Raw genomic sequence first — 13,251 nt, 5'->3', positions numbered from 1 at the left:
AGTATTTCTTCGCAACTCCACGGATTAAGGACTATCCACTTATTTTGTGCTTCCATTTTAAAATTAAATATGTGTTTAACTCTTTTTCAAAGTGTTTTTTAACATGTTTTATTAACTACTTGTTCTTATAAGCTCTATTACCTATTTGGTTTTATTGAGCTTTTACATCTGGTTGAGATTACTTTATAAATATTAACTCTTCAATATTTATAAAATATTTTAGTTTTTCCATCTTGGATTATTTTGGTAAACTTAACTGTAATACTATATAGTTTTTATTTTGTATTTTTCTACATTTTTCTGTATTTATTTTATTTATTTTACTTCTTTCTTTCTGTCACTTGGCTTTTTATATCCTAATATTTTTGCTTTTTATCTACTTTATTCATCTATATTTCTTTTTTTTATTTTCCTATATTTTTTAATCTCATATTTAATAACTACATATCCTTTAGAACTATTATTATCTATTATTATTATTATATAATTTTTTATATTTGTACAATTATCCACTCCATACCGCTGGTATTTTATTCTCTTATTATTATTAAAATCTTTGTACACTACATGTTATAATTCATCCCTTCACATTAATTATCATACTATTACTCCAAATAGCCTATATCTTTGTATGGTCTCAGATACCCCTGCTAAAAATACCGATAGCATAAATCCCCTATCTCGTGTAAACCTCTCTATAGCTACAGCACATCTACACATATCGTTAAATTAGCAACTTCTTTCAAGTAACTTAGCCTATATTATCCCTAAGAGTTTAAAAACACATAAGGTCCACTATATATATATATATATATATATATATATATATATATATATATATATATATATATATCCCCAAAAAACTGTAAACATATATATATATATATATATATATATATATATATATATATATATATATATATATTTGTTTACAGTTTTGGGGGGAAAGAATTTTTTTCCTCAGACAGAAACAACATGGCTGACGAGAGCCTAACATCATTTACGTTTTACCATTTACTGGCCCCCTTTATGTTGGGCTTGAAACCGACGGTACGAATGTTTTCTGAACTTCTGTACTATTAAGTAAGTAAATATTAAGCTTTTATATCGAAAAAATTTTTCTTTGTAATCGAGCACTTTGTTGGAATTCTTTCCCCAAAAAACTGTAAACATATAAATGATGTTAGGCTCTACACATATGGTTAAATAAGCAAGTTCCTTCAAGATTTTCGAGTTTAAACACACATATGTGTCCACATACATAAAACTACTATGACAGATATGCTATACGCCCACTTACATTATATATTACAAACTACACTCCTCCTTTATCATAGAGATCAATTTAGTTCCCCCAAACAGCATCAATAATTTATTTCGCTTCTAACGTAACAATCGCTAAACGTCGCATCCTCATTATGTTACTTAGCATCTTCTCTACTCTTCTGATGATTAAAGCATTAAGCTTTGAAATACCAGGGTATAAAGAGCTCCCATTTACCCAACACCCCTAATTGAAGTATACGCTTATTAAATAAATGAATAAATCTCTATATATATTACTTTATAGTTTTATACATTCATTTCCTCTTTTTATTGACTTTATATATATATATATATATATATATATATATATATATATATATATATACTAGCAAAAGTATCCGTCGTTGACTGAGTTCAAAAACAGCCTACAGAAAATGGACTCTGATTTATTAAAGTATGATAGGTTATGGAAAGGAAGGGTTGTAAAGAGATAGCTTCGAATTTGGGGATATCAAAACCAAAGCAAAATATGATGAAAGTAAAAATAAAATAGATAAACCCCATAATTTATTATACCATACCTGTTAACACTGAAACACTTACTACAATATTCTGGGGATCTATATAAAAGAAACCTTGTTAAACTTTGTGACATATTTCCATTTTATGGAGATCAGGCGCGAACGAACACCCCATAATTTTATTATACCATATTTCTTCAAACTGAAACATAATTATCAAAGTATACTTACGCAGATAGATATGAAAAGTCTTTATTAAAGTTTGTGCCTATTACCATTCTATGGAGGCCAGGCGCGAACGCAGACCCCACAATTTTATTATACCATCCCTATTTAAGTTAAAACATACTTATCAAAGTATTATTATGTACATCTATATCAAAAAACTTGTAAACGATTTTTTTAATTTTTTAATTTTTTATTTCCATACTTTGTGGACGAGGCGCGAACGCAGACCCCATAATTGTAATGAACCACCGTTCTGCCAGATCAAACATGCCCATTCCTGTCTCTCGATACATCTTCTATCATTACATGTAATCAGTTTTTTTAAATAGTCAACCATATAGGAGCCTATTCGTGACCACGCACACACACACACACAGACATTCAGCTTTATATGATAGAATATATATATATATATATATATATATATATATATATATATATATATATATATATATATATACAGGCGGCAAAGATTTTGGGTCTAAACACTTGAAATTTTAGATGTAGGTTACCTGGACAAAATTTTATATATATATATATATATATATATATATATATATATATATATATATATATATATATATATATATATATATATGCACATAAAGTTATGAACAGTCCACAGGGCCCGAGCAAAGCCGAACTGAATTATTTATATACAGTGTCGGCAAAAAGAAAGTCCACACTTGTAATTTTTTTCAAAACTTCAAATTTAATGTAACTGTTTAAACAAACTATACCTCATTGGATTCGTCTTTTATTCCTTTATAACATAATAATATGGTACAAACTTTGAGGTCACCGATTTTGAGTGGAAAAAAAACAGATTGACCGTTGGGCCTTCAGACAGCCTAATTTTATAATCAGCACCAACTGATATGCTAACCAAGTTATTTGGTCTAAAATCATAACAACGTAGTTGTGGGGAAGAGTGTAAAAAAGTATGTCACTCCATCTCTCTCTCTCTCTCTCTCTCTCTATATATATATATATATATATATATATATATATATATATATATATATATATATATATATATAGTGTGTGTGTGTGTGTGTGTGTGTGTGTGTGTGTGAGAGAGAGAGAGAGAGAGAGAGGCGGAGAGATAGAGTATATTTGTAATTCGTACTGCAGAGGGTTCTAATGTATTGGAGCGGTACCAGTTTCCCACTTTCGATTATGATAATAAATAATCAAAAAGAAGCATTTTTAAAAAATAATTCTCATTGTATATACATATCAATATTAATATATATATATATATATATATATATATATATATTAATATATATATATATATATATATATATATATATATATATGCGAGATAAGACACTGATAGAACTCAGCTGAAAAATCCTGATAGATATTACTTGAAGTAATATTTTCAAGGAGATCCTAGCCAAAAAGGAAAAGCTCAATATTTAAGAATAGAGCAATATATAAGTTTCATGGTTAAATTTTAAATTCTGAAAAAAACAACATATAGAGACATATATTCGATTTAAGAATTTATTGTTTGACAATTGTATAAGTATATATATATATTAATATATATATATATTAATATATATATATATCAATATATATATATCAATATATATAATATATATAAAATATATATGTATAGTATATATATATATATATATATATATATATATATAATATGAAATAAAATGGAGGTGAAAGAACCTGAATACTCAATGTTTCGCCCGTTTTCTTGAAAAAAGCCCACATAAATCGGACGAAACGTTGAGTATTCAGGTCCTTTCACCTCCATTTTATATCATATCGTCGGATTTAATCCAGCTCAACAATCATATAATATATATATATATATATATATATATAATATATGATATATATATAATATATATATATATGATATATATATAATACAGATATACTATATATAATATATATTATATATATTATGTATATAAATTAAATATATTTATATATATATAATTCTCATTATATATATATATATATATATATATATATATATATATATATATATATATATATATATATATATATATATATATATATATAAAGCAAGAAAAGAACGTTGGATTTCAAATCATTTTTCGATTGTGGGGTTTAACGTTCACTTTTCAAACTGGTACCGTTCTAATACATTAAGACTCTGCAGAGAATTGACGGTCGGTTACAAAAAAGAAAAATGTACACTTACCACAACAGAGATACGCTGAAATTATGATGTCATCCTTGTGAAGTTCTAGCAGATGAAGTTGTGATAATGCTTCTGGTAGGCAGCTCATAGCCGGGAATGACATGCCCTTATATTGCACAATGGGAGTTGATTCCCCATCTTGATCGTATAATCGATCAAGTGATTCTTCGATTTCTTTTTTTATTTCTTCAAGCGCCATTATGTAGTGTTTGGGTGTGTGTTTTCCTCACTCGTCAAACGAAAGAGTCTAACTTTTTGTAAAAAGGAAACGCCAGCTATTTGCTGAATTTAAACGTAAGGAGAGAGAAGGGGGAGAGAGATAGAGAGGCGGAAAGGGATGAGGAGTGAGAGAAGGGGGCAGAGCAAAGACAGATAGAGAGAGAGAGATAGACGGACAGAAGAGAGATGGGTCAATAGAATAGGAGAAACGCTTTCAAAATAACATCTACTTCTTTTACGACATTTAAGTATGACAACCAGGCGTTTCATATTACGGATGGCTCAAATGACCAGTTATGCGCGTCCAGCTCTTGTGAAGAAGCTCCCAGTCTAATAAAACATGCGACGTAACTTTACAAGTTGGAAAATATTTTCTCACAATCATGAAATTATGCTATTTAAATTCAAATTTTGACACGTAATCTTTAGGTAATATACATATATATATATATATATATATATATATATATATATAACTACTTCATTTACTCACACAAATTTAATATACAAAAGTATAGATTTATGCGTAAACTTTAAGTATTTACTTCAAAGTGCTCAATACGTAGGTAGAGCTAGTTAGTAATTTATAAAATATATATGGCGATTAAGCTACACTGAATATTCTGCGTTTCATCCACTGTGGATGAAACGCAGAATATTCAGTGTAGCTTAATCGCCATATATATTTTATAAATTACTATATATATATGTATATATATATATATATATATATATATACATATATATATATTTTACACAGTGGTCATCACTTATCAAGGCCCGGAAGCCACTCAGGGATAAGGGTTATTGCAAGTACCTTACGTTAGTGTGGAGATTTGATGAAGTGTTTATTAAGGGGGCGGTTCATTAGGAATTTGTGTTAACGTTGGACTTGAAGACATCCAAGTTATAGTCAGGTGGGAAGCAGGCAGACGGAACATGATATATATATATATATATATATATATATATATATATATATATATATATATATATATATACTAGCAATTCAGCCCGGCTTTGCTCAGGCCTAAATTGTCTGAGTAATTTCGTAGAGATGCCAATTTTGACCCCTTAACATTAATTATTTTGGTCTCAAATCAAAATATAAAGTTTTACCCATGTCCAAGTTACCTACATCTAAAATTTCAAGTCTTTAGACCCAAAATTGGCGGAGAAATTTTGTAAAATCGGCAAAGGTCAACTCTTTCAACTTTGACATTTTGGCAGCCAAATGTTCGCCCCCAAATTGATTAAAATGCTTGCCGCCTGTCTGAACATCCGTTATTTGCAAATTTTAAATGATTAACCCCAAAATGTGGTGAGTAGTTTGCTAGACACCGCAAAGGTCAAATCTTTTGAACTTTGACCTCTCTGAAGCTTAAAATTTCGACCCAAACCGATAAAAAGTTTGCCCTATTTCTGAATATCCTTTATGTAAAATTTCAAATGTTTAGACCAGAAATTTTCTGAGTAATTTGGTAAAGACCGCAGAGGTAAAAAAATATTTTAATTTGACCCCTATTATGACCACTTAAAATTTATTGTTTTGCGCTCAAATCAACTTATTAAGTAAGATCCATGTTCAAGGAACATATATCTAAAATTTCAATTGTTTATATCCAAAATTGGTTCTCAAAGGTCAAATCGTTGAACTTTGAACCCTTAACATCCGAATTTCTGTCCGAAAACGGATTACAAAGATTTTCCAAACTTCAGTACCCTGTAAATCAGATTTCGAGTCTGTAGATTGAAAATTGACAGAGTTATTGCGTAGGGAAATGGACACACAGACACACAGACATGTTCACTTTTATAGATATACTAGCATGAGTGCCCGGCGTTGCTCGGGTGTTTGGAAATATATGCTGAGCAAAAAAAAAACGGTCAATTTTTTTACTTTGACCCCTAATATAACCCCTTAATAGTTATTGTTTTGGGCTCAAATAAAGTTATTAAGTTAGATCTATGTCCAAGACACCTATATCCAAAATTTCAAGTGTTTAGACCCCAAATTGTCGGAGGAGTTTTCTAGAGTTCTCAAAGGTCAAATCATTAAACTTTGACCTCTTCACAGCCAAATTTCTGGCCGAAAACCGATCACATAGATTTTTCCCAAATCTCAGTACCATGTACATCAAATTTCACGTGTGTAGACTAAAAATTGACAGAGTTATTGCGTAGGGAAATGTACACAGACAGACAAACACACAGACAGACAGATACACAGACACGTTCACTTTTATAGATATATAGACGAGTATTTCAGCCCGTCGTTGCCCAGGTTTTTGGAATTGTATGTTGAGCAAAAAAAAAGTGGTAGTAGGAAGGCAGGCTCGGACCCGTACCGCGAAGAAGGAAAAGAACGAGGGGGGGAAACCTGCCGTCTTTGCTGTTACGACCACTGCCAAATCGGAGGTGACTTATGTTTAAATCAAGGCTAGATAATCGAAAGGAGAAGATGACTAAAAAATATCGGCGAAAAAAGTGACCCCCCCCCCGTAGAAAAGTGCCCAGTAGATGGTGAAGATATTGATGTTTTTAGCAATTTTTCGATATTTGACGTCTGAAAGGTCGAACTTCAAAACGATACTGATCATGGTAAAATCTGTCGCCTCTGTCGAAAATTTTAGGCAGACATACATACATACATACATTGATATATTAATAACTAAAAATTTTCGACCCAAACCGATTAAAAAGCTTGCCCTATCTCTGAATACCCTTTATGCAAAATATCAAATGTTTAGACCAGAAATTGTCTGAGTAATTTGGTAGAGACCGCAGAGGTCAATTTTTTTAAACTTTGACCCCTATTATACCCCCTTAAGATTTATCATTTTGGGCTCAAATCAAGTTATTAAGTTAGATCCATGTCCAAGGAACATATATCTAAAATTTCAGTTGTTTGGACCCCAAATTGGCGGAGGAGTTTGGTAGAGTTATCAAAGGTCAAATCGTTGAACTTTGACCCCCTTAACAGACAAATTTCTGGCCGAAAACCGATCACATCGATATACCTAAATCTCAGTACCCTGTATATCAAATTTCGAGTCTGTAGAGTTATTGCGTAGGGAAATGTACACAGACACACAGACAGACAGACAGATACACAGACACACAGACACGTTTACTTTTATATATATATATATATATATATATATATATATATATATATATATATATATATATATATATAAAGTGAAATTATCTCTGTGGGTGTACATTTCCGTACCAAATTAATTATTTTAATCGCTTCTCGGCCAAAACATTGGTTGTAAAGGATTTAAAGCTCAATGATTTGACCTTTGAAGACTCTACCAAACTCCACCGCCAAATTTTGGGTCTTAACACTTGAAATTTTATATTTAAGTTATTTGGACATGGATCAAACTTTAGTCCAAAACAATGAATATTAAGGGGTTAAAATTGGGGTCAAAGTTAAAAATAATTTGACCTCTGCGGTCTCTACCAAATTACTCAGCCAATTTTTGGTTTAAACATTTGAAATTTTATATAAATATTATATAGATATAGGGCAAGCTTTTTAATTGTTTTTTGGCCGTAAAATTTGGCTGCCAAGGGGTCAATGTTTTAAAGATTTGACCTTTGCGATATCTAGTAAACTATTCAACCAATTTTGGTTTTAAAAATTTAAACTTTACATAAAGGGTATTCGGACATGCAACAAGCTATTTAATCAGTTTTGGACGAAGGTTTTGCTGCCAAGAGGTCAAAGTTAAAAGAGTTGCATTTTGCAGACTCTACCAAACTCCTCCGCCAATTTTTGGTCTAAACACTTGAAATTTTAGATGCAGGTTACCTGGACATGAGTCAAACTTTTTAATATATGTATACATATGCACATAATTTTATGAACAGTATATAGGGCCCAAATATATATATATATATATATATATATATATATATATATATATATATATATATATATATACCGGCTGCTTGGGAGAGGGAGACAATGAATAAAGTATGTGTCAAACAGACAAAGGTTTATTCGTTATTGTTAAAGAGTCTGTTATTGTCCTGTTTTTTATTGCTGTGAAAATACACACATACACATAGTAAGACTGTTAAATATACACGTAACAGATCGACACTTACAAACGCAATATATATGCAAAGAAAAGTAACTGTCCTTATAATTCTGACCACTAGACGATACATGAGCATCGATTACAGAAATACATATATCTTATATGTACTAGACTTACATCGTCGCAGTAGTATATATATATTAGATACGGCATACGTTTACACACCGGTTCCCGCTGGATCACCGGTTAAGCAACGTTGAACCTGGTTAGTACTAAATGGGTGACCATTTGGGACTTCCAGATGCTGTATGTGTTCTACGCTTATCTTGGCATTGTTTCCATTCGTCCTGGTCTGCTCTTTGCAATTGGACTCAAACAGTGCCGATTCAGGAGAGGCGTGGTTAAAGATTGCGCAATCCTTGCCTCAGAATTATATGCACCAAAAAAAACACAACATAACATTTGTCGATTTGGTAATATTTTCATCATAATTTACATTTTTGTTGTTTGTCTCCTGTTTATTCATTTTTGTGTGGCCGAATTTAGTGTTTCTATACAATATCCCATGATCTCATTTTAGAACTTGTTATAATGTAGATACAGGTATGGATACAGTGATCTTTATAAATATATGCACGCGTTGGTTGAATTCAATGTATTTTGGTTTCGAGTAGGTGCCTATGAACACTGCAATAATTAACTGTTGTTAGTACTTATGTTTCTGCGAACTTTAAATACCTCCATTTCCTTTTATCAACATTTTCTCTTGCCAAATCCTTTTCATTACAAGAAAAAAATAATTTTGCATGGGTACACAGTTTTTGTTGTTCCATTTTCTTGGCTGATATAGAGATTTTCTGGTTTGGTAACTCTTGAATACGTAACATAAATTGTCCATGTGAAAAAACAGTCAGTGTGTAACTGTAAGACCCACAATTGTAAAGATTGTTCCCTGTGCTTTGTTGATGGTTATTGTAAATGACAATAAAATTGGAAAGTGCAATTTCCTAAAGTGTAATGATGTATCCGGTGGAATCATAGGAATGCATGGAATGAAGATGTATTCATCTGTAAAAGGTCCTTTTAAGATTGTTGTTTCTATGATATTGTTTGTTAATTTTTTTTACTGCAAGCTATGTGCCATTGCAAAGCTTGGATTGGTTTATATTTCACAACATGATAATTAGTACACCAAATTTCAGTTGCAATACATGCGGTGGCATCCCTGGCAAATGTAGCTGTTGGATAATTAACCACTTTATCTGCTTTCACAACAGTGTCGATGGATTTGTATTTGACTACCTCACTTGGAATTTTACATTGAATAATAGCGTTAAGTTCATGGGCATCTTTGTATTGACCTGCAAGAATAGCTCATTCACTCAGTCAAATGAAATTCTTATAATTAAAATATCTGCAAAAATCTTTAAACTAACTATTCTTTTGATGAAATAAAATTACAGAAGTTAAAAGTCAAAGAATTTTGCCCTTAACTCTGATCAGCTGGCACATTTTCGTACCCAATTTCCCACAGGTGATGCAAAAGTTTTTGTGCGGATCGAACAGTCTGCAACTGGATATGCATATTTTAGGTTAAGTTTAATGTCTTCACATGGAACAAAAAAGTAGAGTATTTGAGGCAAGCATTTATTTCATCTGCTGGTGTTGATTGAAGAATAACAGGTAACATTTGTCTGAAATCTCCTGCAAGCAATATTACTGCATTCCCAAATGGTCTGAAATTGCCACGCAAATCTTGCAAGGATCGACCAAGAGCCTCAAGTGATTTTTTTGCGTACCATTGTGCATTCATCCTAAACAATAAGTTTGCATTTCTGCAATATTTTTCCCCATATTGGATGTTTTGGAGATGTCGAACATGAGATTTTTGAAAAATTGAATGTTTTAAAGCAGAATAAATAATTCTTCTACTTGGCAGCAAGGTCGCAGGTATTCCTCATGCAGCAAGGGCTAAGGCTATGTTATTTTGTTACCAACTGGCTGCCAAAATAAATTTAATTAGAAAGGTTTTACCAGTTACTTCTGGTGCTGTTCAATGTAGCAGTAATTTCCAAATAACTTCTATTCTTACAGTCAGTAAATTAGGTGACTAAAATAGGATTTATCCATGTTTTGACAATGCCTTATTCACTGTAATTAATTTAGGAGACTAAAATAGGATGAGGGATTAGAGATGGACAGACAGAGAGGAAGATATATAGATAGAAAAGAGAAAGTGAGAGGAAAATAGAGAAAGAGAAGGAGATAGAGAGATAAAGGGATTGATAGATAAACAAAGAGAGGGGGAGAGTTAGAAACAGAGAGGGATGAGACAGAGGAAAGGAGAGAGATAGAGGGAGTTAGAGAGAGAAAGGGGCTCAAAGAGAGAGTGAGAGGGTGATATAGAGAGAAAGATAGATTGAGAGAGGGAAAGAGAGAGATGGATAGAGAGAGATATTAAGAGAGGAAGAGAGTGGGGGAGAGAAACAGAAGGTGAACTACACTTCACCATTTTTTTCCTCGTTCAGTAGAGAAGAAATCTTTTGAGACTGAGGCAATTTTAATGTTTTGTTATTACCCAGAGTACCCCTTTTGGGGAGGGGCTAGATTTTCCACACATTAGAAACCGACCGGGTTATCTGTACTTTCACTTAACAAATTAATAAAAGAAAAACATATTGTAAAATTTAAATTTAACATGAAAATACTATTTTAAAAAATAGCACGATAACATAAGTGCATAAGTGCCACTTTAGGTACTCCTTGGGCGTTGAGTTCCATGGCGACATGGCGACGATATAATGGTCGCTCCCTTAGCCCCCCCTAGTCAAGGCTAATGCATGCGCACGTAACATTTTTTTATTTACTGACGTTGGCTTAGTAACTAAACGATTTATTGATAATTTCGTAACCCTTAAACGCATGCCGGAAGATTTAAATTGGTTCATTATTGTTGTAATGAAAAAAAAAGTTTCACAACACAAAACCAAAAACACATATTAATGATAAATGATTTATTATTCTATTCATTGAAATTTACTAATTTTTATAATCACCCCCAACCTCCTCATCTTAAGAACAGCTTCTGGAATAAACACCACTTTTGGAGGGGGGACTATTTGTAAAATTTAACTGATATTTGTTGTCAGCATACCCACCCGAAAATACTATTTAAAAAAAAGGAGGGGTCAGTGCCCGTGGCAGAGAAGTAGATTTATTTATCAATAAAAGCTGCGGAGAGGTAAATTTATTTATCAATAAAAGTCGTCATTTAAAAAAGAAAATTGTGGAGGTGGAAAAAATTATCCCGATGTTTATTACAAAAACGTTTTGTTTTCGCACTATTCAACAATTTGTTCATCCGCGCATGTAAATTAAAAAATATTTGTAAAAGTGAGAAGTTATGAGTAAATGATTTAGTCTTTCTTTTTATTTATTTATTTATTTTTTTTTTACATTAGGTCCACCTCCACAAATGTTAAGAACGGCTTTCAGACTAAACACCCTCAACCTCTCCATGTTAACAACGGATTTCGGAATAAACACCGTTGGGGGGAGATATTTACAAAATTTAACTGATAAAAGTCGTCATTTAAAAAGAAATTTAAAATCAAATGTTTGTAAAAGTGAGAAATTATTAATAAATGTTTAGTAACATTTTTCAGTGCTAATGCAGAGAGTGATCCGCGCTATTTTTTAAATCGTATTTCCACGTTTAATTAAAGTTTTATGATATGTTTTTTTAATTCAATTGCAAGCTTAAAGTACAGAATAGGTACAAAACACCCTCCCCATGTTAAGAATGGCTTTTTAAATAATAACGTTATTATTTCAGCATGGATCACTCTCTGCATGAGTACACATTTTTCTTTTAATATTCATAAAAAGTAAAACTTTTTTCCAAAATAAATAAATGTTTGTAAATGTGACAAATAATCGTTTGGTTACGGCGACGTCAGTAAATAAAAGATGCTACGTGCGGGGTGGGGTGGGGGACTAAGGGAGCGACTATTATTTTTTTTCTGCTGGTCGCCATGGAACTCAACGCCCAAGGAGTACCAAAATGTAAATTTTTTTTGTCAAATAAATAAATTTCAAGCAATTTTTGCAATAAATAATAGATAGCAACTTCGTTAATTTTACGACTCGCCCCAGCATATTATAAACTTCCCCATGTTAAAACGGCTTTCGGAATGAACACCCCCAACCTCCCCATATTAAGAACGGCTTTCGAGGTTTATGGAAGGGCGTGTTTTTTTTTAACATGGGGATGTTAGGGTGTTTATAATACGTTGAGGCATGTCGTAAAAATGAAACAGTTTAGAAAAAGTTAAAACAAACTTTTTTATGCAAACAATGCCGTGAAAAGAAACTAAACAATTAAAACGTAATGTTTCATGAGTGAAAAGCCTTAACATAAATAAAGGAATTTAAAATTTAAAAAATTGTAAGTACATAAATGAATTTACATTTTTAAAATATGGGATTATTTATTTTTTTTTTTTTTTGTGCTAATGCAGAGAGTGATCCGCGCTATTTTTTTAAATCGTATTTCCACATTTAATTAAAGTTTTATGATATGTTTTTATTCAATTGTAAGGTTAAAGTACAGAATAGGTACAAAACACTTTCCCTTCCCGATGTTAAGAATGGCTTTCTAAATAATGTTAATGATTCAGTACTGTTACTTGTCTGCTTAAGTTTAACTTTTGTTTATTAAATTGTTAGGTGAAAGTCCAGAATAGTTACAAAACACCCCTATCCC

General features: G+C 31.5%; 1 protein-coding gene across 1 annotated transcript in view; it reads right to left on the bottom strand.

Moving 5' to 3' along the window:
- The window catches only part of LOC145292337 (uncharacterized), a 68,077-nt gene that overhangs the window by 30,665 nt on the left and 24,161 nt on the right, over window positions 1-13,251 (bottom strand). Inside the window, exons 6-7 of the mRNA XM_080138668.1 lie at window positions 9,225-9,262; window positions 4,213-4,437 (exon numbers count right to left, since the gene is read on the bottom strand). Coding sequence (XP_079994794.1) covers window positions 4,213-4,437; window positions 9,225-9,262 — 263 coding nt within the window. The remainder of the gene's footprint in view (window positions 1-4,212; window positions 4,438-9,224; window positions 9,263-13,251) is intronic.

This window comes from Euprymna scolopes, chromosome 13 (genome assembly GCF_053919585.1).
Source record: "Euprymna scolopes isolate OS-2025 chromosome 13, ASM5391958v1, whole genome shotgun sequence".
In the NCBI taxonomy this organism is placed as follows: domain Eukaryota; kingdom Metazoa; phylum Mollusca; class Cephalopoda; order Sepiida; family Sepiolidae; genus Euprymna; species Euprymna scolopes.
The sequence above is the reverse complement of the archived record's forward strand: the minus strand, read 5'-3'. Positions and strand labels throughout refer to the sequence as shown.